Source organism: Choristoneura fumiferana, chromosome 2 (genome assembly GCF_025370935.1).
Source record: "Choristoneura fumiferana chromosome 2, NRCan_CFum_1, whole genome shotgun sequence".
Lineage (NCBI taxonomy): Eukaryota > Metazoa > Arthropoda > Insecta > Lepidoptera > Tortricidae > Choristoneura > Choristoneura fumiferana.
Genome location: NC_133473.1, coordinates 22452290 through 22479678, shown reverse-complemented (window position 1 = coordinate 22479678; position 27389 = coordinate 22452290). Strand labels below are relative to the sequence as shown.

The window sequence follows — 27389 nt, the reverse complement described above, 5'->3', positions numbered from 1 at the left end:
TATTATGCATCATCTAGATAAGATAATATAAATATACCAAACCTACTAAATCGAGGAAGTAAAATCGCAAACCACAGCAGAACTTTTTCAAAACAATTTTAGTGTAGTTGTAGTGTAGGCAATTAAATTTACAGCGAAAAGGTTCTACCGAATACACTATTCAGTTTATCCGACTGCAAGTGCCTATAGCAACAAAATTAAACTATTGATAACATATTAGGTATTTACAGCAAGTGTAACTTGGCATCACCCCAATTCCTTAACTCCAAATTAACATATCAGTGTTTAGGTTTAATTAGCAATCATGACCCGTGTTACTGCGCGCGCCTGCAATCGCCGCCCGCGCAACTGGCGCGCGACTCTTGACCCTTTATCTCGCGGCATTCTGCGCCTGCGCCGCGACGCCCCAGTGCTGATGGTGAGCTCGTTATGAATGTTTAATTTATTCATTGTGAAAAAATGTTGCCTGATCTTGTCCCGGTGAGTGTTTTGACTACTATTGCAAAATTAAAATATAGTGTTTTAACAGTATCTCTTATTTGTAACCTCCCACAGGCTTAAGAGCATTCAGTATAAGTTTTTCGTAACCTTTTAGTGTAGGACACTCTGAAAGAATAAACCGTACCTATCTTACTTTTAGTTCCTATGCTGATCACTGAACTTAAAATTACTATGAGGATAAGGAAATTAAAGTCTGTGGTGGTGAACAAGATTATCCATGGATAACGTGGACATGTCGTACAGAGTCTATCAAAGTTAATTAACTTGAATTAATGGAACAGTCTTTTATTAACGCGGAGGGAGTTTAGAAAGCTAAATGTAGGTTCTCCGAGTACCTAGGTACTGAAAGATGTGATTCTTTTGTTTGGTTTATTTTTTGTCTTTGAGGTGAGATGTCGTAGCCCAACCAATTGCAGGCAGTACCTACCTTCCTACCTAGCACAAATGATCTTCACCATCACCGCGATATTTCTTTCGGTGTTCTGCCTTTTCGCAGAAATTCATTTGGCCAAATATCACTTGCCAACCAACGTTTCGCCGATGATTCTAATTCAAATTCAAATTCAAATGATTTATTCAGTAAATAGGCCGCAATGGGCTCTTTTACACGTCATTTTTTTAAACTACCAGCGCTTTCGGAAAGACCATCATTGCCAAGAAGAATGCGCCGCAAGAAACTTGGCAGAAAGTAATTTTTTCATAATAATATAATTACAAATAAAATACTTAAAAACTATATTATTCAATTAAAGAAAAAAAATACAAAAAATAATAATAATAAAAATACAGGGATGTATGGGGTCCCTTAGTTACAATACTAAACTAACTATACCTAAACTATATCTACGTTCAGTGGAAGTGTAGAATGCTTCCACCGTCATAAAATTAAAATAAATTCACTTTGACAACTAACTATTACCAAATTTTTGTATGGCAATGTGTCATTTGGTCGAATTATTATAAAGCAGAATATCATAATGACTCAAAAAGTTTGTAAAACTTATCATTTGTCAAATATTTCACTAGGTCAAACAACTATTGAACGATTAACGTTTCGTCAGTGCAACAGTTCCCTTCTCGTACATAAGCCAAATTTTTACTCAAACTAAGTAAAATTTAGTTACACACCATTTTTTCAATTGGCAATATTTATTACAAATAGAGTTATGTAAGTAGTATAGCAACAGAAATCTAATGTGTGAAAAAGTACAGTTTATTAATATTTCTTTTTAAATATCCAAAACATGAGTCTAATGAAAAACAATATTAAACTGAAAACGGCATTAAAAGATGTTTTCAAAATTTGAAGACCCAGTAATCAGCTTTTTCAAAATCTAGCACACACACGGTAAGTACTTTTGGTACAAGATTAATACCGTGACCATTGCCGTATTCTATCAATAGGTCAAACATTGTGCCACAAACGCTTTATTAGTGCACAAACAAAAAACGGAAAGGTTGCGCTTATCCAAATTGCTTATTACATAGTTACTAAACGAAACCCTTATTCAATAAAACATTTGGGAAACATTGTACAACGAAATGAATATTATGCCAACCAAAACATTCTACCAAACGAAAGTTGTCATTTTGAAAAGTGGCTTTATAACAAACAGAAACGTCCAGTTGGTAACTGTGAGGTTGAGAAATAAAACTGAATCTTTTCGAAATGAAATTCTGCGAAACCAATTTTATATTTAAGACATGTAGATACATTTCTATGAAAAACCTACCTTCCGTAACTGGCAACACTTCGCCTTCATAAAAATACATAGAAACCAGTATAGTACCGCGGCGTCACGTCGCACGCTGCTTCCTGCAGTAGTCTACAGGATTAACCTTAGGAATCTGTATGCAGATGTTAGTGACGCTTTTGGTGTCGCTGGCGGCGGCGGCGGCGAGTGGCTGCGAGCTGCGGCCGCCGGACGCCGTGTCGGACAAGGCGCCGGGAGACAACTACTACCGGCTGCTGGTCAACGGCGAGGTGGAACGGTACGCGCCCGGGGAGCGGTACGTCGGTGAGTATCATCATCTCAGCAGTCTATACACGTACCTATACCTAACATTCATTGTCGGGCACAGACCTCTAGGAATTATAGGGCGGTAAGTGTCACGGACTTGGCTTTACCTGTCACATAAGTACCTAAATGAGTGTCCATCCATCCCAGCCTATATACGTCTCACTGCTGGGCACAGGCCTCCTCTCAGAACAAGAAGGCTTGGGCCATAGTTCCCACGCGGGCCCAGTGCAGATTGGGAACTTCACACGCACCATTGAATTGCTTCGCAGGTTTGTGCAGGTTTCCCTCACCGCAAAGCTTGTGGTAAATATCAAATGTAATTCCGCACATGAATTTCGAAACACTCAGAGGTGCGAGCCGGGGTTTGAACCCACGATTCTCTGCTTGAGAGGCGATAGGTCAAACCACTAGGCCACCACGGCAGTATAACTGAGCGTATCTGCCGTGAAATGTTTAGCAATAAATAAATATCATGGGACACTTGACACCAATTGACCTAGTACCAAACTAAGCAAGATTGTACTATGGATACTAGGCAACGGATAAACATACTTATGTAGATAAATACAATACTTAAATACATATTAAACATCCAAGACCCGATGTTTGTTAAAACATTTGTATTATTCATACAAATATCTGCCCCGTTCGGAGATCGAACCCGGGACCTCAAGCTTCGTAGTCAGGTCTAACCCCTCGGCCATCCGGTCGTTACAGTAAGTAGAGCGTTTTTAGTACTGCTGACAGGCTACTGAAGTGGATCCTATACACTAGTGTATACCTATTAGGCCTCTACGTACGAGTACAAATCTAAAACAGTATCGAAATCTAACAATAAGTGTGACAAAGGCGAATGTTTAGTAAGGAACTTGGAAAAGTACAGCTACAAGATAGAGGTAAACAGATACTTTTTATGACGCTATTCTTACCTTTGTATTCCGTTACCTTATCTGCCTATTAGTTTTTGTCCATTTATTTCGAGAATTTCGATAAAATTTGTTGTTTAAGGGCTTTCCAGGGGCGAACAATCGATCTATATCTTAGTTATATGTCTAGGAATTACATACAGACCTAAACACATCTTCGTCGACCAGGTAATACTAATTTCGATCAAACGTAACGTTTCTGTGTATATTTTTCGTACAGACCTACCTATCAAAAATTTCATGAGGAGTGAATGACAATTATGGCGTAACGCTTGTCTGCTGTGGTGAAATCGAAGGACCAACAATTCGTTACGTGTGATTCTTATTGTCCTCCAGTTTTAGTTAGTTAGGTACAGTCACCAGCATTAATATCTGCCACAGCGGAGCGTGCAAAAATATCTGACACGTCCTTCCGGCCCTAGAAATAGAGTCGTATCAGATATTTATGCACGCTTGTTGTGTCAGATATTGGTGCTGGTGACTGTACTCCAGTAGTTTCAATACATAATAAAAGCGCATTGTTACGCGAACCAGTTTACAGTGTGTTCGTAATGAGTTGATTGATGGCTGCGCGAAACTGTTATCTCGGTTTGTGCGCAGCCGGAGGTCGATAGCGGCGCGGGCGCAGTTTCCAGAAGCGACGTACAGGCAGACTGATTGAGATAACACTCGCGCAAATTACGCACTGCGTGCCGCAAGGACAGCATTATGCATTCTCCATTAACTGAGTGTCTGAGAACTGGGAACGGTTTCAGTGTCGTATACAATTTTAGTATAATCTTGACGAGAAAGAGCCGTGTAAGAATTGTACACCAGTCTAGATTGCGAAAAACTATTAAATCAATTGTATTTCTGGTTAACATAATTTAATATGGTATAGGTAGGTAAATACTCGATGAAATATCCCAAACGGGAAAATTTACCACTGTAGGGAATATTCTCGAGAGACCATATTTATGTCACACCTTGACCAAGATACGGGATAGTGTATCGAATCTGTTTTAGGTAGATGCAATACAAGTTACAATACGATACAAAAGTATGTAGGTAAGTAACAGCTCAGATTATCTAAACCAAAGCACAATTATCTTATTCGCTAACCTTGCCTGCCGCCAAGCAGTGCTTGTTTGCTGATATGTTGTTTCGTCTCCATTATGGCAACCAACCAGGAAGTGGCACATGAGGTATTCTCTACACGTCTAGGCTCTAATCTCATCGCAATCCTAGGGTGATGGCGGTCAGTTACCATCAGGTAACTCATCTCATCAGCTCGTTTTCCACTCTATTTTATAAAATAGTTTTGAAATAATTCAAGGTCTTTTTTTGCTAACAGGGTTAAAAATGAAATTGTTCCAGTGACCCTGGTGGGCGCGCGTACGCACGACGTGGTGCAGAAATTCACTAAGTTCGAGCTGGTGCTGGACCCGCTGGACCCCGGCGCGCCGCGCACGCCGCGCGCGCAGGGACAGTTCCAGCTGTTCGCGGACACGCTCTCACGCTTCGACGAGGAGTGCACCAACTCTGTGATCGAGGCCGACGACCTGCCCAAGACGGAAGTGCAGGTCATGTGGAAGGCGCCGCCTGCTGGTTCCGGCTGCGTGCTTATCAAGTGAGTAACACCTACATACATGTTTTGCATGGTATTCCCTTGACTTGTCTAAAAATGTTTTGTCTAATTTCACTTCGTCTAACAACTTTTACTTTAATGAATAGTTTGTCTAAAGTCAATTTGTATAATTTCATTATTCATAATCATAATTTTTATTTTGTCGAATTTTCATTTTCACTGAATGATCATTTGCATAACTTTTGTTTTGTCGAATATCATCATTTTAACTAATCATCATAATAGCCGAATGAATAACGTTTTAACTAACATTGGATTGTCTAATATTGAATTATCATAATATTTGTTTTGCTTACTAACGCTATGCCTAATTTTGGTACCTAAATGTTTATTATAAAATAAGGTCAATTAGGTAGATTAAAATTGAAATAAATTAATCCATATATTCTACTATTTTTTTTATTTGGTTCAAGCTAATAACAATACTAAACAAAAAGGGAATAGGTACGACGACGAGCGAAGCGAGGAGGAGCGTTAGGTAGAACTGCGACCCTACAGTGCGCGAGCCGAGTGAGCGAAGCAAGCGTGCTGCGACAGCGGCCGGTGAAGCGCCAGAACCGACTTTTTTTCTAATACTAAACTTTTTAGAATTAACTAACGTTATTTATGTAAGACAAAAAATAATTATATATCAATCAAACGTTATACGAAAAAAGTTTATACAAAATGAAATTATGTGACATGTATGTTAGACAAAATATAATTGTCAGTCAAACATTATATGAAATGAATTTATACAAAATGAAAATTAGGTAATTTAAAATTAGGCGAATCAAAATTATGTAAAGAAGTTGTACTTATACAAAATGACTTTCACTAAAATGAAAATTAGGTAAAGTGAAACAGTAAGGTTAAGTAAATAATATTAGTTTATCTAACATTAGGCAAACTGAAAATAGGCAAAAAGTTGCTAGGCAAAACAAGGTACAACCGTTTTGCATGTGCCTACTTATATTTTTCTGTGATTCATAACATTTTGATTACAAACTTTGTTAACCAATGAGGGTTTTCGGACAGGTGGAATATCGCTAGATGGCATTAGAATCGTGTGATTGGATTGGTTTATAACTAAGTGAGCCAATCTCATACATACTTAATAGTCAGTAGTGGCCAGTCTTAGCGATATATTGTCAAATTGCTATGGAGCCAAAAGTACAAGCAAGTTTTGTGCATTGATCAGCCATTTATGGAAATTTTACCTTCTTTTAATTGTAATTTCCAGAGCAATGGTGTACGAGAATTCGAGCCGCTGGTTCGCAGAGGACGGCCAATTAACGAAACGAATTTGCGAAGACACTTCTATCAACGCCCCCGACTGTTGCGCTTGCGATGAGGCGAAATACAAGGTTTGAAACTTACTAGGTAATTGTCCTATTTATTCTATGCTAAAAACACTGTTGGCAGTCTACTATGGTTCTAATCTAATGTCACAGAACTTTCTGCTTTCTGCTGGCACTGGATGACAATGTCCACAAAAAATACAGTTAGCAAAATAGCTTGTATTTTTTTTTTACTTCATACTAATTGTTTGTTTTTACTTTAATAAGGTGGTGTTTGAGGGGCTGTGGTCGCCGCAGACGCACCCTAAGGACTTCCCGACGCAGGCGCTGTGGCTGACTCACTTCTCGGACGTCATCGGCGCTACTCATCCCAAGAACTTCACCGTCTGGGCCGAGGGCAAGATTGCTTCCGATGGATTCAGGTATCCAACTAATGCTCTGTCGGGTTCCCGAGCTGACTGTACTTTTAAAGAGATCGTCTCCGGCCTCTAAACGTCCCAGCGCCAAGTACAAGCCAGAAATGAAAAGACAGAATGAAATTTCCCACGTGGGCCCAGTAAGAATTGTAAACTTTACAAACACCATTGAATTGCTTTACAGCCTCAAAGTTGTTGAGGATTTTCACTCGATGCCTTCACCCTAACGCTCGTGATACGGCTTCTTCTTCTTCTCATATACTTATTATGGTATTTTCAGATCTTTGGCAGAATGGGGCTCGGTGGGGCTGATGGAGAGAGAGCTTCGCCAGCAGGGCAAGCTGCTGCGCTCGATCGTCAAAGCACAAGGGCTCTGGCACCCGCGCGTCAACGCCAACACTTCCTCCGCGTTCTTCGTCGACAGGAAACGGCCCTACCTCTCGCTAGCCTCCATGTTCGGTAAAAAAACTTTTGAGATTTTTTAAGCAATACAAATTTTTCAATAGTGTCGTTTTACCGATTTCATATTTTCCAGGACCGTCTCCTGATTGGATCGTTGGCGTTAGCGGACTCAATCTCTGTCTCAAAGACTGCACCTGGGAAGAAAATAAAGTAGTTGACTTATTCCCGTATGATGCGGGGACGGATAATGGAATTTCTTACATGGTGAGCTCACGATACTTACCAATTATCAACTTCGCTAAAAATGTGCTGTTTGGCCACAGTTTAACAACTGGTAGAGCTTCTCATTCTGGTTGTAGGGATGGTGCGGTTGTTCTGCCGAATATGATGTTCTCCTTGATATTATCCGTCGACGGCGTACGTGTACGTGTACCCTTAAAGGAACTACATACTAGACTAGGTATGTTTCACTCAAATGACCACGAACCCAAACTTCCTACTGAATGTGCGGGCCCAAGACGTACAGAACAGTTGTCTTGTAAAATAAAAGTGTAGTGGTACCTACACAATTTTGGGTTAAGCTTTTACAACTGGCGCTTGGTATCAAGATCTTCAAGAGAAACCATCTGAAACGCTGTGTTCGTCAGTTTGGTGATGCGTGAGGTCTTCCTAAGTATCACATCACAACTTGTGTCTGACGCTGTTAGGTGGCGCTTGAGAACATCTTCTGCGGGCTATAGTATGTAATTATTTCTGTCCAGTCACCAAATGCAGAGGCGAACCCCCGCGAGAAGATCTACCGCATAACGACGATGTACCCCGAGGACCCGCGCGCGCCGTTCTATAACCCAGGCGGTCAGATCGCCCCCATGGCCCGGCTGTACTTGACGCGGGAACAGCTGGTGCCACGCGCCTGCGACGAAGAGGTGCTGCAGTCGCAAGTCACGGACGATATAGAGAACACGCAGACTGCTGACAAGCGTAAGCTACCACTGATTCCTATATACTGGCGTCTATTGATGCGATTCTAGGGTAGGCATTTGGTAGTTGGCTGTGCAGTAGCGCGCCACCAGCACTAACGTTGCCGGTCCTACTGCCATCCATACAAAAGGCTTAAAAACCGTAATTTTTAAAATGAAATTAACTTCTTACGAGTACAATGTTCTTACGAGGTTTTAATTGAATAACTGGAAACATGAAAGTAGTTTGTTCAGAATCGAGAGTAGAATAGATTACGCTATATTTGAAAGCAAATGAGCTGTTCGGTGAACGAAAAGGTTGTGAGGAAGCCTATGTACTTTTACGAAGCCCTCTCAATCTAAAAGGAGGCATTTGGCCAACAGCCTCAACAGTTCCAATCTTCAAGATGAGGATTGTTTAAATTGAAAAAATCATGTTTGCAGCGGAGTGCGCGGTGTCGGAGTGGAGCGAGTGGTCGGCGTGCTCGGTGACGTGCGGCAAGGGGCTGCGCATGCGCACGCGGCAGTACCGCATGCCGCAGAAGGCGCAGATGTTCGCGTGCGACCGCCAGCTCGTCTCCAAGGAGATGTGCGTCGCCGCCGTGCCCGAGTGCGAGTTAGTATCCATCACATAACTAACTGGTTATTGCGAAAAAAAAACCGGCATTTCTGCTGATTGTTCTTTTTGTTGATTTCTTATACCTACTTTTACTGTCATCCAAACAGAATGTTTATGCCTTTTGAGTCTTTCGAATTAGTAGAAGTGAGTGAAATCAGACTTACAAGATAAAAGTTTATTCTCGCAACATAATGTCACCAGCACACTTGTGCGCCGCAGCAAGCCCATAATATTTGACTACCAGGAGGACCTAAGAGTCCCTAAATATTGCTTCCCTCGTGGCTTTTTTTGTTTTCAAATTAACTTGCCTTTGGTCTTCAGAAACGACGGCACCGCGGCCACCGGCGAGCTGGACGCGCCTCCAGCGGAGGAGCTGGACGGCGTGTGCAAGACGTCCGAGTGGGGCGCGTGGTCCGAGTGCTCCGTGACCTGCGGCATCGGCGTCAACACGCGCCGCCGCTACTTCCTCAACCGCATGGGACAGAAGAAGTGCCCGCTTGTGCAGATCGGTGAGTCGACACATGACAAATGTATGAATGAACTTAAAGAATTTCTTTGCTCACGCGACCTTATGATAGCTAAGTTAGCGTGGCGTGATAGAGTTAAACTTAGCTATCATAGGGTCGCGGGTGAGCAAAGAAATTCTTTTAGTTCATTGATATGGACCTCAGCAAAGTAACGCCTGATTCAATGAATTACGAGTAAATGATATGTATCAGAAGAAATTATTCACGGACGGAGTCCTCAAAGAGGAAGTTACATGGATCTACAGGGAAGGAGATAAAATAGTTAAAGAAACGCTTGTGGTGAGAGGCCGAAATAGAGAGTTCTTTCTTCAAGCAGATGTTATGACGGGAACCGAAGTTCAAAGAAGCAGTTGTATGTAATATAGAAGGTTCTCTTCTAAAGAAGAGTGATGTTAGCAGTCCGTCTATTTTATAGGTTCTCAATGTGGGAAATAATATTGAAGGCTTTCAGGAGGGTAGCGGCAGAAAAAAAGCTTTAACAAAATTAGAAAGCTAGAAAAGGGGAGAAGCTTTAAGGAAAAAAAATATAGCAAGCTCCTTAGCTTTTGGCAAAACAAGTTTTATTATTTTTAATTATTTGATGGAGACAAACGAGTATGCGGTTCATCTGATGGGAAATATCACCACCGCCCATGATAGCAACAGCTCAAGATTGAGAATCTAAATGGTGCGTTAGAGTCACTGCGCATTTTTTTTAAGAGCCGACGTTCTTGGCGCAATCAGCTCATTTAACTATAGCATCTGTACACAGAGGAGAATCGCAAGTGCATGCAGCCAGAGTGCGTGGAGAAGGAGCCGGCGGAGATCTCGGACCCGGCGTGCCCCACGACGGAGTGGTCGGGCTGGTCGCCGTGCTCGGCGTCGTGCGGCGCGGGCGTGCGGCTGCGCACGCGCCTGCTGCTGGTGCCCGGCGAGCGCCAGCGCGCATGCGCCGCGCGCGTCGAGCTACTGCAGCAGCAGCGCTGCTCCGAGCGGGAGGACTGCGCCATCGATATGCTCACCGCCAAGCGTGAGTACATAGCTATCCATCCCAGCGTACTATATATGTCCCACTGCTGGGCACAAGCCTCCTCTCAGAAAGAGAGGGCTTGAGCCGTAGTTCCCATTCCCACGCGGGCCCATTGCGGATTGGGAACTTCACACACACCATTGAATTGCTTCGCAGTTTGTGTTTTCCTCTACCGTAAAGCTCGTGGTAAATTTCAAATGTAATTTCGCGCATGAATTGCGAAAAAGTCAGAGATGCGAGCCGGGGTTTGAACCCACCATCCTCTGCTTGAGTCCATAGGTCAAACCACTAGGCCACCACGGCTTTATAAGTATAGAGCACCACTATTTAGGCACAGATTTCATTCATTTACTATCCCAACCTACACGTCCCGCTGCTGGGAACAGCCTCCTCTCAGAATGAGAGGACTTGGGCCATAGTTCTCACGCGGGACCAGTGCGGATCCGAAACTTGAGGCACACCTTTTCGCGTGAGCGTGAGCTTACAGACGCAGTGGATAATCCTTTCCTAACGTATTTTTAACCCTCCACGTAAAAAGGGGTGTTAAAAGTTTGACGCCAATGTATGTTTGTCTCAATGTCTGTGGCATTGTAGCTCTCAAGCGGATAGACCGATTTCGATTTGTTTTTTACGTGAAAGCCAGTTTACTAGCGGTGGTTCTTAGCTATACCTATTTGAGGATATTGAACTTCTAAATAAAAATGACAGGGGTTTTTCAACTGTTCTAAGTTGGTTAGGGTATCTCGAAAGTATTCGTTTTGTCATGTTACTTCAGTCAGCCTTAGTACCCATCAAGACAGCGGAGGAGAAGGCCGCATAGCGAGATTAATAATCGATAGGTATAACGTGGTCAACACCTAAGTTAAGATATACAGAAGAATAGGCTGTTGCTGGACAAAGCCTCCTCTTTTTCCTGCTAGTCAACACTGTCAAGTGGTATCCATTCATTTCGTGACTAACGTTTGGCAACCTGATTCATTTGTCAACAGATAAGGACATGCCAAGTAGATAAATAAATATCATGGAACAATTGACACCGATGTATGATGTAAATTTAATTTATACAGAATCTTAAAACAATGTCAATCGATCTTTTGAAGGAACTTCAAAAGTAAAGACTTTATTGTACTTTACTTATACTTTACTGTTCCAAGAAAACAAGCGGCCACATAAGCTTACATTTATGTAAAATACTCCTTTACAGAGATGAAAAGGCGTGACTACCAAATATTACTTTTTAACGACAGCGGCGATGTAAAACTAATTGAAGTTTGACAGCGAAGTATTTAAAACAAACAAAAGCAAAACAGCGATAACAAGAGCTAAAAGAATAACTCATTAGCTAAGAAACTCCGCTCATTATTGGTCCTTTCATGTTATAATTAAAATTATGAGCGTGACGCTATATACAGTCGAACAAAAACATTTATATACCAGGGTTCCAACAACAAATGGTTCCTACCATTTAATAATTAATTTCACTACTATTTCCTTGACTTGCCAATAGTATGGGACGTCAGCATGACATTAGTGGCTGAAAGATTCCACCCTTGTACAGATTTAGTTTGTTTGACTGTACAGTCATGCAGCTGCAAGTAGATAAAGAGTCGAAGAGCTCAAGATCTAAGCAACCTCTTATGCTTTTACCGTGCACATTTGCAGTAGGTATTGAGGCATGTGTATTTAGATCATTTTAAGCTCTAATTATATAGCTCAGCAGGTGATTTAAAAAAAAATACGGCCTATTTCAGAAGATCGGTTCGGTTGGGTTAAGTTAGGTTGGTTTAGGTTAAGCACCGCTGTAGTTACAATTTTTCAGGTTTTTTTTAGTATGTTACAAATGTTTCTTTACATTGGTCACAGAATAGATAATAGTAGGTACAATTTGTCGATGTTCCACGGCGTACAGTCAAGTGTAAAAATATGAACTTATTCAAAGTTTCAAAAATAAGTAGGTACCTACCACACTCTTAAATATTTCGACGCAATAAGGCCATACCCATACCTCTATTTCGAGACAAAAATTTACCTATTTGAAAAACCTTTATATGGGTGTTCAGTCAAAGTAACAGGTGGTTGCCTGTTGAAATGTTCCTAATTATCTTCAAAACACTTTATATAAGTACTTCTGCTTGTACCTACAAGGTAGCAGTGTGTTGTACGTTCCACGACGGAAGTAAAATTACAATACCGTGGCGTTATACAGCGATAGCTCGCAAAAAGCCAAGGCAACACCGATAATAATAATAGAGCCGCGACTCGCGCTAACACGATTATGCTTAAAACATTTCAATAATGACTGCATTTCGGAACACTTTGTTGAAAATAGATCTTACGTTATAGGTCACTTGTTGATATGGTCTAGTTATCTGTGCATTGAGTATATTGAGATAAATAACAATCAAATACTAAACACTTTCGTGGTTTAAAGATAATTTTTAACACTTCTACACGATTTCAAATGACTACCTGATTTGGTTTGAGGCCTTCGTTTGAGCCGCGTTGCAACAACCGCGATCCTAGTGTTGGTATACTTACACACAACAAATAACTTCGGATCATCATCATCATCCCAGCCTTACGTCCCACTGCTAGGCACAGGCCTCCTCTCAGAACAAGAGGGCTTGGGCCATAGTTTCCACGCGGGCCCAGTGCGGATTGGGAACTTCGCACGCACCATTGAATCGCTTCGCAGGTTTGTGCAGGTTTTCTCATGATGTTTTCCTTCACCGCAAACTTCGGATACAAGTGGATTTTTCTTTAACTCTTACTAGACAGTGGAAGTCCATTTGCATTACAAGTCGTCGTGAAACGTGGTCCTGTTATACCGGGTAGGTACCCTAACATCGAAGTTCAAAACGCCGAATTGTGCAGCGAGTTTGAACAAAATGCATGAAAAGGCGTGTGAACTTGTCGCTGGCCACTGGTGGCTGTGGTCTGAAGCTTTGCGCCGAGCCTCATAGTTTTAGTATTTAGTTCGTGAAATTACATGGTGTATAGTACAATGGCGTGCATTGAGTAGGCAGCAGGGAAGGCAGGGCTTACCCTGGTGTTGGGGTGGCGGCGGACTGCTACGGCGCAAACTAACGCTGCCTTCCCTTGAATTGACCCAAAGCACGGCTATGGTCTACTGTGTGCCTCCTACGTCACGTTTGATACGTCTGTTGGTTGCAGGTATCTGCATGGAGCCGGCGGAGGAGGGTCCGTGCCGCGGCGTGTACCAGCGCTGGGCGTTCGCGGCGGCCAAGGGCATGTGCGTGCCGTTCTCGTACGGCGGCTGCCGCGGCTCCCGGAACAACTTCCTCACGCAGGAGGAGTGCACCGCCGTCTGCTCGGTCGTCAACGGTGAGCAGACTTACAGCTACCTTAGGATCTCTAGTGGTTCTTGTCGTGATTCATTTTAGTAGCAAAACTCAAGAAAGTGCGTAACTTAGGTACAGTCGAAGAAACAATCGCATAGGGTGGAAGTGGAACTATGTTGTTGCAAATGTCATGTTGAAATTTCATATACCTTAGGGCAGTGGCTTCCCGATTTGGATGACATTCGAAGATAGTTGGGATTCTAATACATAGGCTACTTTTTATCCTGAAATTCCCACCGCATCTGGATATAATCCCGAAATATCAACAGCTTAATTTAGAGAGCTGAAATTTGGCACAGGTACTTCTCATGCAATATAATGACGACCGCAATACAATACAATACCTATAAATATTCTATATTGATCACCAAAAGCAGTACAGTGACATTACAAAAATAAAAAAACAGGTAGACAATAGGCGGTCTTAACGCTAAAAAGCGATCTCTTCCATACAACCAATTACTTAGAAATCGAGACCACGATGTAGTTTCGAAAATATCAACGGAAATTTTGCGTAATACCGAAGTTTCAATAAAAATGCTAGATGGTTAAAGCGAACGAAGTTGAAGGGGTAAAGGTTATGTCCCAGCATTCATGAACAGGACATCATGTTTATGAAAAGTCCTTTGTTATAAGTATATAGGCCTGCGACTGACCTGAGGGTGTATTGCCTAACATTTCTGACGCTTGCGATCGCAATCAAATGACAGATTTCGCATACAAAAACTGTCATTTGATTGCGATCGCGAACAGAAACGTTAGGCAATATGGCCTCTGCTCGAGTTTATGGACATGCATTATTTAAAAAATTGTTTTTGCTTTCTAATAACCAATTTATCAGAACATCTACTTCATGATTATTTATTAAAACATTGCAAGAAAACCCGTCATGATTCTTCGAAACGCTCGTGGTCGTGAGTGCTTGAACTCTTTCTTTACAGATTAAATAGTTTATTTTATTACCTAACATAAATACATGACGTGCATTTTTATGTACTTTATTCTTGTAATTGAGTAGGTAAGCGTAGCATTGTTTATCGGGCGTTGACTGTGGGGCTGCAGTTGGAGTCGGTTTTTGCTCTCACCTGATTAATTGCTGTGATAACTTTCACGGACGCCTCAATGGAGCAAACATTGCGGCAAAGACACAGAAGGCAAGGTCGATTTTACGAAGCAGGGTTGCCAGCTCTTAAAACCTGGAAGCTGGGTAGACCACCTAGTTTAGCTACATTTGCGACTAATCCCCAAATCTATTTTTGGTCCTTTTAAGCCGGACATATTCATAAGTGCTTGTTATAGCCTAAATTGAATAAAGTTATTTTGACTTTTGACTTTGACTTTGACAAACTTTTTTTTAGTCTTAGTGGATATAACACGACGTTGTTACCCGACTACCCGTAGGAGAGTTATGTTTGTCTATTTATTTGATACACTCTGTATCCTGAGAAGGAAGTCGGATTTTTAACCGACTTCAAAAAAGAGGAGGTTATCAATTCGGTTGTATTTTTTTAAACTATTTTCGGGACCGTCAAGTACGCGTGTAAAATACCGGAATCTTAACTTCCGGAATTTGCACAGGTGTTCTTACAACGTAAATAAAGACCGCGATGGAACTTTTAGGAACCAATTCAATAGTAGGAACCCGCGGGTAAAAGCTAGTATGTGCATAAAACAGCGAAGAAAACCACAAATCAATAGATATTAGTTTAATTTAGTTAATTTAATCATTCAATGTAATATTAAAATTTTCATAAAGCAACGTTAATGTAGGTAAGTATAGGTATAGTTCGGAGTTTCCACGTTTACAGCCACACTGCACCCAGCGTTGATAAATGCAGTAACCGCCATGCAAGCACGTGTGCAGTTAGGTAGTTAAACATGTTTGTATAGTTCAACATCGATAGTGAACAACGGCGGAACTGTTTTGGCGCTCAAAAATATTTAAACACGACTTTTATAGTCAGTAGCGTAAGTTCGTAGTCAGATATTTGGGTAGGTACATACCACCAGTCTCGCATAAACTTTTTTGGGAGATTAATTCACGTAAAATATATTTGGTATAACAATCACTTCACATAATTTCGCATAAAAAAACAACCGGAATATTTTCCCAAGAAAAATCCCACATAGAAAGGAATTGCTAATAGAAAAGCAGGTTAGGTTAGAACTGCGACCTCACACAGAATTTACGCCCTCACTCACACAAGGTGTTAGGCCAAACAAGATTATGCGATATGAGTTTCCTACAAACTAGGTTATGCAAAATGAATATAACTTTCGACGTTATCTTAGACACGCGGTAGCGCGTCAAGCCAAGTTCAAGCAAACAGAACTGGCAAACAACACCGTGTGTAATTTTACCCGAACCATTTGGAGCCACTTTTGACCCCCTCATAACTCAAAAACTATTTCACATATGCAAATAGGTATATCATAATATTGACTTGGCTCTCATTTCACATTTATGTTTTGATGGGATGATAATTACGCCAAAACGATACTGTATGCGATACCAGATTATGACAAAAAAGTAAAATCCAGATATTACCTAGACAACCCCGAAGTTCGGGCTACAACAGTGTTAGGTACCTAACGAACCTTTGCACTTTGCGAGTCAGTGCTCGCATCGATTAGCCGTAGCAGTTAAGGGCCATGAATAAATAAAAAAGCTGCCGTCTTGTCGTCTGCGGCGCGCGCTCATCAATTATTCACACTTTTGTTTACGAGCGATTATACCTTTGCATCAGCGCGACCAAAACTGTCTTAAAACGTAACGTGAATAGTCACGATTTAACTACCTCGTGTTTAGAAATCGTCAATATATGTTTAGTACCGGATCAAACGTCAATCCGGCTCGGTCTCATAAAAGTGCTAAAAGAAACATTTCAAATTTACGATTAATATCTGGAATAGATTTGCATTAAGACGATTTAAAAAGTCACACGTTTGTCTTTTCTTGTCTGTACGTAAAGAAATAAATTTTAATAACGTGGCTAATGGCTGTATTACAGTTAACCACTTAATAAACTGTTTTAATGGATTGTTTGCATCAGAGCTGTCACCGTCCTTCTTTTCGCCGTGTCCGGCGATTCTTGGCAGCGCGCCAGAATCGGCCAGGTGGCGGCTCGGAGCCACTCACTCTTGCCTAATTTATAGCTCACTTAGTACACGCGCACTTTTAATTGCATTGTTACGAGCGCAGAGAAGCTGAGAAGTTCTCGAATGGAGACCGCGGATCGGCAAGCGCAGCGTACGTCCACCAACAAGATGAATGGATGACCTGGTTAAAGCCGCGGGTTCAAGGTGGATGCAGGCCGCTCCCAATCGAAGCAACTGGAGATCCATGAGGGAGGCCAACGTCCAACAGTTGGACGTCCTACGGCTGATATGATGATGATGAGCGCAGAGATGGTAGCCACCGATACAAAAGAACATGAAAAACCACCTAACTAGAATTACATAGATGGATTTTCTGTGGATTCGTAAGGTAGGTAGTTCGGTAGGTAGGGCCGTGCGTGAATAATAAAAGGGATAATTATGCTTTGATTCAAATTATCGACTAAACTAGTCTTTGACCAGACTGGGTTGAATTGGGACTAAGTAATAGTGAGCTGAAATCAGTACATTGCGTGTACCGAGCGTTTGTTCAGGTGCGGGTAGCTGCGGATGTTTGCTCGCAACCTACTCGCCACTTCATGCGTGAACTGTAATTTATTGACCGCTGGCAGCCAGCGAAGATTCCCGCGATAGTGAGAAAACGATTTATTTTAACAACTGCTTTATAAAACATTTAAGTGACTGCTCAACCTTCACCGCTGAATGTTAAAAGTATTGCAAGGTTAATACGTTTAGTTTTTATGACGCTATAAACAAACGGAAAATAACAATAGATGATGCAAATGCATTCCATGATCTAACATTGTTCTACCTAGTAGAAAAACTCATCGTGTGCCGCCGGGAGACGTTAGACCTTCCCCATAAACGTCACATAATGAAGGATAACTCGCCTCGCCACTTGCATCCACTAGTTGCTGCAACTCTCACGATGTCGTCAGTCCACCTAGTGGGAGGCCTGCCAACGCTTCATTTTCCGGTTCTGGTTTTGTGGTCGCCAACTCGCCTCTTAGGGACCTTTTCTTCCCCAAAACGGTCAAAGTCAAAGTCAAAATATCTTTATTCAATTTAGGCTATAACAAGCACTTATGAATGTCAAGAGGTCAATCTGTTTTCGAGCGATGTGGGCCACCCATTCCCACTTTAACTTGCATATACCTACATACATTCATCGAATAAGTCGCCTCGCCACTTTAGTTCTTTGGAAAATTTTCATAATCTGGATTCTATAGCGCAAAGCAGTAAAAAATTAACATCATTCCTAAGTTGCTAAAGCGATGATTTCAGAGACTTCTGATTTTTTCCATTAAGAAGTGACATCAGTGATGAAGTCATCAATTCATCATCCATCTTCATCAGTTATGCGTATTTTTATTTGCTTTGTAATATTCCAGAGTTCATACGCACCTAACGTATTAATTCTTCGAATCATCACATTTACGACGATATCCTCGGAATAGCAAGTTTTATTTAGTTTTAGGAAGCAAAATAAAAACAAACGCTTGGCCCTGAGCACCTGGATTTCCGCGAACGCTCTATATGCTGCGCGCAGGCATTCTACTAAATACGTGTCTAAATGCGTCTAACACATGATCTGCGAACTTGACTCGCATCAAAACAAGCTGATTGTTTACGGAGTGTGGGTAGCAACTGTTAATAGTTCGCAAATCCTAGGATTTAGTGGTTCGAGAACATTGTCGTCTGAACCACGTTCCCAAAGAAAAAACGAAATTGATATTAGCGTTATTGAGGCCAGGCGACTTTTTGTACAATTGTACCTAACTCCCGGAACAATGATGTCAACCAAAAAAAAAAGACAACCAATAGGTATGTGATTTGTATAATCATCCATCATCCCAGCCTATATACGTCCCACTGCAGGGCAGAGGCCTCCTTTTAGAACAAGAGGGCTTTATTTGTATAATAAACTAGTCTATACCCGCAGCTTCGCTCGCGTAAAGCGCTCGGATACGGCGTCAACATTAAAAATGTTTTAGTTCTTTGGGGCAATTCTACTGACATTGAGAGGGCATTTAAAGCCCAAAAGAAATGTTCAAGGCCAATATGTGGTATCCCTTCACGAGAGTCGTGTAAACTCTTATTCGAAAAACATGCAATTCTAACTCTACCGGTCTATACATATCTATTTGAGGTAGCTGTGTTTGTAAAACAAACCCGGAACTATTCAAGAAAGCTTCAGAATTATTTCCAAGAAGTACGAGAAACAAGGGCAGACTCTTGTTAGGTATAGTTCCAAACAGTGCACTTTTTAGGAATTATAGTTACCACAATAATGTGCATCAAATTTTTTTATGCAATCCCAGACGACTTCTGTTTTTCCCTTAAATTTATTCAAAAGTGAACTCTTTAGGTAGATGGCTCAAAGAAAAAATGTCTGAAGCCCCATTTAGACCATTTAAGAACTTGCATACCTACAAGTTGCATTGCATCGCAGATTATTGAGGGCCAATGAATTCAGTTGATCAAACAAATACCGCAATGTAGTAAAACTCGCAAACAAGTTCTCGCATAACCCTTATAATAAATGACCCTTCAACACAATCACATAACATAATGCTATTTACGTATTCTGCTTACTATGATGCCGGTGTTTAACTAGTCTAGTTTTAAGATTATTTTGCATGCTATTGTGTAGCAAAATATGTTTTTGTACTGGAAATTTTAATTTATCACATTGACTTTTTATGAGAATAAAGAAATTTGAATTTGAGTTTTGAATTTGAAAGCAAATCTGGTAGAATTCTGGGATTTGTCTTACTTCCCAAAAATTACATCTTGGTCTTCATTGGCGTTGTATGACGAACGCCCGTACAAAATTTCATGTCTCTAGACCTCAAATTTGAAATTTTGTTGTTTTGTATCACGCTCATTTAGCCGCACAAGATTTTCACTACCCGCATAGGCATCCTATTAACTATTTATATGACTCATTATGAGTGGAAATTGCGAAAGATCACGACTTGACAACAATTACGGAGTAAATATTTCCGAAATAACATGTAAAACCCCGGGAAATTATCATGAAATTTTACCGTGACGACACGTATTTAGTTTACATGCAATCTAGATACCGGCCTTCCAAACTCCCACCAAATCACACCTGTGCTTAGGGCCATAAACGTGAACAACAGGCATAAAACAACAACGACAAACATTGGCAGAGGGCTTAGTTAGTTGATTACAACAATTAATCGTAATATGATAAGCGGGTTTCCCTGCAATCTGCAATGCGCCGCGTGACTGCGCAGCAGCACCATAACGCCATTTTTGTTATTTGCTTAATAAATATGTGCCATTACTGCAAGCGTCATGTATCATTTTAACTACAACCCTTGTCATTGCGTGCTCGTGGTTAAAAATAAAATAATAGACTAAGGGGCTGTTTCACCATCCATTGATTAGTGTTAACTGGCGGTTAGGTGTGATGCCGTCTCTATTTGTTTTGTTCGAATAGACGGAGACGGCATCACATTTAACCGCCGGTTAACGCTAATCAATGGATGGTGAAACAGCCCCTAAGTATTTGCCACTTTTTTAGTCCAGACTTTTTATACTAGATCGAACCCAGTATTCTCAGATTTGTAAATTTGAAAATTATTTCTACATTATTATCTGTACGTCTCATGCTACGTTCTCATGGTACATGCAACTTCAAAGAAAAGGGTACCTGTAATGGTGGTAACCACGCCACCTTTTCTCCGCAGCTGATCTGATCTGATTTTCTCGGTGACATTACAAAAAGAAGTGACAAAAAAGGCTGCTAAAACGCTGAATATTTATGTACCCGCAGGCATGCCTTACAAGCAGTGATGTCATAAATTAATAACGTATTTGGTGTACCAACTATTTAATCAGTCGAGTCATTTATGTTACGATGTTGTAGTGATAAAGATCATTAGCCGAGACAATTGGCCTGAATTATTCGAACACATGACCTTCTGCCTTCTACTCCACGGCAGAGAACGCCTTGTCCACTGAGCCGTGGAGAATCTTAAACAATCATCATGAACAGTTACACATTTCAACGTATTGTTGTTACATATTATCAACATACTTATAGATACTAAGCAAGCCATCTGTGCACATCTCATAGCTACGATTATAAAATCCTTACAAATATTATAAATGCGACTATATACGTAGGTATGTTTGTAACGCTTTCATGCTTAAAACATGAACTGATTGCTTTGCTATCGCGCGGGAATTCTATAATTTTCCGGGACAATAACTACCTATATCCTATGTAATGCCCAGGCTCGCTTCATACCAAACTTAATCTAAATTGGTTCGGCGGCTTATGCGTGAAGGGGTATCAGACAGACAGACAGATAGTCACTTTTGCTTTTATAATGTTACTTACTCGTAGTAGGTAATTAAGTACCTAAGTATTAGGAAGAATCGATCATCGACTGCAATGTACCGCACGTCCAACAATATTTCACACCATCTAACTAAAGGATGCTTTATCGCCTACAGACCAGGTACAGACCGAACACGCATCATAAGGATGTCATTTCGCTGTCTGACTGCACGACCGCACAATGGCAGAGAAAGTACACGCGGGAACAGACTCACTTTCAATAACACTAGATAGATATATGTGCTTTATCCCCGGGCAGATGTTACACTACTTACAAAACAAGCGCTCGAATTGTGTTAAAAGCCGTCTGACTTTACACTTTTTAAAAGTTACAAAGAGCATACTACCTGACTAATAATCCTTGCACCATGAAGTTTGATTTAATCTGTTTTTTTCCCGCAGCTGCCCTCAACCCTCAGGCCAACCAGGTGGCTAGCAGCGTCAGTAACGAAGCTGCTCCCAACAGCGTCAATGAAGGTAAGTTTTAAGTCAATCCAGACGCTGACCGTGTTGGTCTTGATACCACATTTTAGCTTAGTTAGGACATTAAGCAAATGTAGAAAAGTACCAATGCTTGTGTGATATTGATATGCTCCCTGTGGCTGCTCCCGTGTTGTCATACTTTTAAGTCGCTACATTCTTGTCAGAATGGTCGTCGTTGGTTGACGAAGCGATTTATCAAATCCGACATAAAGGTTCGCTGAACGGTTGTGATTTTTCACTTGAGTACTGGAATCCAGAGTAGCAGTAGAGCGCAGAGTACTGTAGTAGTATGCAGTTGACTGTAGAGCGCGCTCTTGTCCACTCTCACATCAAAGACCATATTGTTCAACGCACGGGCACTTGCGATCGGGTTCACCGTCTCTTTCTATCCTCATCTTAAACCGTGTGACAGAAAGAAGTAGTGAAAACAATGGTGATTCCGAATGTGTTAGACTTGGACCTCAAATCTCTTAGTCACCTTTACCGACACCCACGGGAAAGGACAAGTCCATCTTATGCTAAAGTCGGGCACGGCACGACTCATTCATCTGTTTTAATGACGGTAGATTACAGCTTCTAAGAGTGTTTATACTTGCTGAGCTGGCAACGTTGCATTTTTGTTAGTTTTTCTCGATTATTCCATAAAAATTGAATGAAAATTAAATATGTTGTCTGATAGAACACTTCTTAATTCAGCTCAGCAGGTATAAACGCTCGTGTGTATACAGTCTACAGTAGACTAGGTCATTGATGTGGTCTCAAACGCAGGTCCTTCGCTAGCGACGGCGGACTGCCAGCTGAGCCCGTGGAGCGAGTGGAGCCGTTGCAGCGTGCTCTGCGGCGTCGGCTACCAGGAGCGCACGCGCACCATTCTCGTAAGTCGTTGCCTCCCGAGAACACTGACACTACTCAAAACAAAGTGCCACTTGAATTTTTACTTTTTGACGCGTGTTGATATTAATAAAGCTTAATTTGTTTTGAGTACGAGTATCTGTTACGTACGTAGCGAAATATATTATTAGATATGAGTAGATATCAGTTTACTTCATCTTTATCTCACTTATAAGTAAGTATTTTATTTAGGTACCTTATATAATTTCACAAAATGAAATGCCTACAAATTACAAATATAGGTACAAATTTTGTACCTATATATCTGTGGAAAAATAATTCATTTTAGATGCTCTATATCTTGTGGTATTTTTGAAGACTCGAACCTCTCTTACCTCTACTAGGTATATTTTTAATATGTTATAGAAAACAGAAAACTTAATTAAATTCTACGTCCGTATTGTAACCATGTACCTAAATGCAAACACGGACGACTGTTTGTCCTATTTTCACACCCTAAACGATAAGTTAATTAGCTTTCAGTTCCTTGCGTGAGTACAAACATTGGGAACAGTTTTACGCTTATTCTATTCACCTTTTTTTTCGATGATTGCTTATCTGAAAGGTTTATTTTGTCCCTGGTGTCAATTTAAGAGTACTTATTTAGCTTCAACTGGTAGGTACGTTCAGGCAGTTACAGTCAAGAAGTAAATACATCTTTTCAGGCATCTAAATATTTCAGCTTGTCCTTTGCTTGTGAAGCTCTAGCTCAGCCGTCATAACCGTATGGTTAGCTTCGGCGGGAGTCCATGTTTGGGTTTGTGGCGGTGAAGGGATCGCAGTGCAGGCTCAGGCTGGCTCACAATCGATACCCCGCAGTCCGCCGCAGGGCCCGCCGCTCGATAATATTCCAAACAAATACCTAGCACTGCTTTGTTCATTGATGGTGCGTTCCGCGAAAGCTGTCGTGCACGCACCGCGCTTATCTCATGCTGGCTCGATTTCATTTATCGTAACATGATCGCCTCTAAAGGAAATGCTTTTGTTATTATTATTAATTAAACATTGTGAGGTGACTTCATGAAATCTTAAATAGTATGTCATCTCGATAGTCATAGGTACTCGCACATGCGATCCATTTTTCCAGCAGACGCGTAGCATGCTACAAAAATCTTGCGTGACCACGATGATCATCAAACCCTTTGTTACAACGTACTTATATAGGTACGGTGACAGCACTATTGCTTTAATCAAATTGTAGATATCAACACGCATAAACAGTGTAGAAATCCTCTCTAAACCTGTGCAAGTTCCACTCTCTCTTGACCCTAATGTAGGTTGAGCTAAACTAAAGAATAAAGCCCTTACTCTATTAGTGAGTCGCGGTGGTCTCGGCAACTAACGAGCTTTCCCCGCCGCCAGCGGGCTTGATGACGTAGCGTCATTAGCGAAGGGTCGAGGACCTGAGCTTTTATCGAAGGTTATGTATGACGGAAATAAATGTCATGTTATTTTCCCGTAATAGTGTAACGTGTTTGTTATGGGTTAGAGTAGTGATGAAAGCAATTGCGTAAGCACGTAAGCTGACGTTTATGTCTGAAAGGTACTTTTTCTTCATCTTTTTCCAAAAGCAAGGACGAACCTATGCCTAACTACGGGTGACCCAGTTCCCACTAAAAGGCTTTGTTATGTTTACAAAAGGCATTACATTAATTTTTGCTGTAGACTTAAAAAAATAAAAATAAAACCGAATTGATAACCTTCTTTTTTGAAGTCGGCTATAAAAGGTAGCAAAATGTCGAGAATGTTTTTTTTTTGTTTTACAAAATAGGCACACTGTAATTGGCTCTATCGCGTTATAACGAAAGGCTCACCTTTTGTTTTGTTCGTTTCCTGCTGTATATCAAATACTTATACTTAAGTACTTTCTCTGCCACCCCTTGCCTTACTAACCCAGAAACCACGGGAGCCATCGATCTTCAGGTTAAGTATCGGATCGTCATTACGCGCCGGACGTCCATTGATAAATGATGACAAATGATGCCCCCTTCACCCCGCCACCCCCACTTTAATTACGGTCACACAACGCGAGGGGTGTTTGTGTTTGTCATGTTCAGATTGTCCACAATTGTCAACGTTGCTTTGTTGCTTGATGACTTACTTATGCTGCGGTTTTTAATGAGGTTGCAGCAAAACCTTTCATTACCTTTTATTTCGTTGGGACGGCTTACCTGAAACCAAAAGAACAAAGATTCTTAGTCGTCCCACAACAATGTTACTGTAAATGTTTGTCCTTATGGTAGTATTTACTGCCTGAATTTAAGATACTTATTTCTAGGTATTCCGTCCGAGGTCCGTGATGTCAGTTGACGTGGGTGTAGATAGGTACACGTACGTCACCGAGCCAAGTACAAATAAAATTGAAGTTGTAATTGAGGGTATCCAGAATTAGACAGTTGCTATAAATAGGAAAAAAGGTCAAGTTTCAACAGACAAATTGAAATTAAGTGGCTAAATATATCGTGCTATGAGGGGTCAATAGGTGCTTATTACGCGTCAAGATAGTTTTAACCGATGATTGCTTTGTTCTTCCGTAAGGTGTATCGTTAAAGAATGATGTCAGTTGGCAATTATGTCAAGCCTACGCGAGTTTCCGAAGGACATCAGTGGTACTCTCCGTACCAAGCCATTGTCCTAACACTATTAATTACTGTCGTTTTGTTTTTTATCGAGCATTATTTAATGGCTAATGACATTAGCTAATCATGACGAACGGTGACACGGTACGAATAATTCACGTACCTAACTAATTTCCAGTTCATGCGAAAGGGATCACAAATTGTTACACTTGTGTATCAGCAGAGTAAGGTACCTACTGCGCGTAGATTTTTTTACCAGTAAGTCGATTACAAAATCATGATCATGATCTTTGGTGAAATAATGAACTGTTAACTTAAATTAAGACTTTTTGTAACATTATTTCAAGCAATAAGTAAATGAATTATGAATTATTATGACTGGTATTTTTTTCTATTATTTTATGACGTCCTGTTCTCTATTTAGATATTAAATTATAATAAATACGAACGTGTAACGATATGGTGATAGGTGTATGTTAGCTTGTCACGCAAATATAGTTTCCAGATAGCTTAGATCTGGGTTAGCAAAGTTATTTTTTATCCCGGAAATTGTATAATTCCCACAAATTAAAAATTTATTTAATTCTTCGAATAAGGCGGCAGAGACAGATAGCCTTTTCCCTGACACGTTGTCCAAGCAGGTTTGATGATTACGTGTGCTGTATTTCGAGTACCTAATCACAATACTTGGATCGTATCCTTTTGTCCAACGTTGTTTGTTGTTGCCAGTACATAAAGCGTCCATTAATTGTTTTGCTGAGCCGCGGCTGACACAAGCCCAAGGTTCCTCCATCGATCGAGTTGGTTTAAACAGTGATTGTGGTACACCTCACCAAGGTTGCTTACCCTTCTTCGGTTATAATAAAATTTAGTTGATACGTCATTTTACGTTCTTTCTACGCTTCTAGAAGCAAGATCGTGGTCGTCGGATGATGGATATGGATCAGTAGTGAATCTCATGACGACTTTCTTGGAAAAATAATGTGGTTGTGCCCCCTTGCCTTCGGAGTTCGTAGTTGACAAAAGAGAGCGCTGCTACCTACTCTCGCATTAGGTATTTTATTTTAGTCGCCTTTTACGACACTCACCCACGGGAAGAGATGGGTCCGTCCTTTTTTCCTAACCAGGCACGGTAATTTATGGCGTTATGATCCGGTACCTAATCATTTATTATTTCATAGTGTATTTCGGTCCCGGAGTTAGTATTGCGATTGCGAACATAGCGGCTTAGTCGTTAAATCTGCCGACTCTTGTAACGACGTCGGCAGATTCTTTATGAAGTCCTTCATAAATTCGGAGTTTTCTACAAACTGGCGCCTTTTTACTAAATTTCTATCAACTTCTGGACAAATGAGATGGCAGCACTGTGCTGAGCTGGGCTAGGTCAGCGCGGCGGAGTGCGGCGACCCTTGGCCGTGGCAGTGACGCCGCCGGTCCCAGGATCTAATCCAATGACGTGATTAGCCTATACGCTGAGCGGCAATTTCATGAGAACTGACGTATTTATAGGATTAGAAACACGAATTTACACTGAATATTTTTGATTTTGCTGATGGATACTTTTACAGACGTGATTTTGCAGTTAAAAAACTGTAGTTAAAAACTACCTTAATAATAATATTGGCATCACAATCCAGCGCAGAAATGCAGCTAGCCTTAAGGGCACTCTTCCGCAGGGAAAAGACTTATTTAGGCGAATTTTATTAAAGTTATGCATATGTTTTTGTTGGACAGAGTCAGCCGGGTCCGGGCGGGGCGCCGTGCCCGGCGCGCCTGTCCCGGCGCCGGCGCTGCTCGCGGCCCTGCTAGCTGACACCTCCCACCATCATCACCACATCATAGCGGATCTGGCTAAAGAATCGATTCCTTCCACAAATACCTGAAACTATTCTAGCCATGCGCCACGGATTGGTGAAGAAACAGGTTCGATTCCTGGCTCCTAAAATGTATTTTCTGGTTTTTCAAGTGTGTTTTAATTACAGTAGTAGGTACTTATATTTAAGTCAAATATATACATTCATTCAAGATGCATGAAGATAACAGCCATGAAACGTATATGTATCCTGTCGTGGAATTGTTGGATTCATGTACCTATGTTAATTCATTTTGTTTTCTTGAATAGTCAAATGTTATTACGAAAAGAGAATAGTTAAGGTATACTACATACTTACTGTATCTCACTGTGACCAATACAGCATTTATTTTATATTTTTGTAGTCAACAGTGGTTTTAACCAAACAAAAACGCTTTTTTGTAAAATGAAAAAAACTTAATAAAAATAGTTCTTTATCA

General features: G+C 41.0%; 2 protein-coding genes across 3 annotated transcripts in view; one reads left to right on the top strand and one right to left on the bottom strand.

Annotated features, from left to right (window-relative positions):
- The window catches only part of LOC141445345 (phosphatidylcholine:ceramide cholinephosphotransferase 2-like), a 143581-nt gene that overhangs the window by 57051 nt on the left and 59141 nt on the right, over window positions 1-27389 (bottom strand).
- fat-spondin (extracellular matrix protein f-spondin) lies at window positions 290-27389 on the top strand. 2 transcript variants are annotated; one of them, XM_074111150.1, is made up of 15 exons: window positions 290-418; window positions 2360-2519; window positions 4805-5057; window positions 6298-6421; window positions 6623-6777; window positions 7052-7230; window positions 7307-7437; window positions 7935-8154; window positions 8577-8748; window positions 9073-9260; window positions 10030-10287; window positions 13462-13632; window positions 21547-21621; window positions 22396-22502; window positions 26832-27389. In XM_074111150.1, exons 1-15 carry the CDS (start codon window positions 305-307, stop codon window positions 26904-26906), a joined length of 2382 nt encoding a protein of 793 aa, XP_073967251.1. In that variant the 5' UTR covers window positions 290-304; the 3' UTR covers window positions 26907-27389. The 2 variants fall into 2 exon arrangements, with proteins under 2 accessions (XP_073967251.1, XP_073967252.1); XM_074111151.1 differs by having other exon boundaries at window positions 375-480.

Excerpts from the sequence above, each read along its gene's own strand:
- fat-spondin (XM_074111150.1), top strand. The coding sequence starts at position 305 with ATGACCCGTGTTACTGCGCGCGCCTGCAATCGCCGCCCGCGCAACTGG. Across the intron at positions 5,058-6,297 it reads TCCGGCTGCGTGCTTATCAA|AGCAATGGTGTACGAGAATT; the intron begins GTGAGTAACACC and ends TGTAATTTCCAG. Across the intron at positions 6,778-7,051 it reads ATTGCTTCCGATGGATTCAG|ATCTTTGGCAGAATGGGGCT; the intron begins GTATCCAACTAA and ends TGGTATTTTCAG.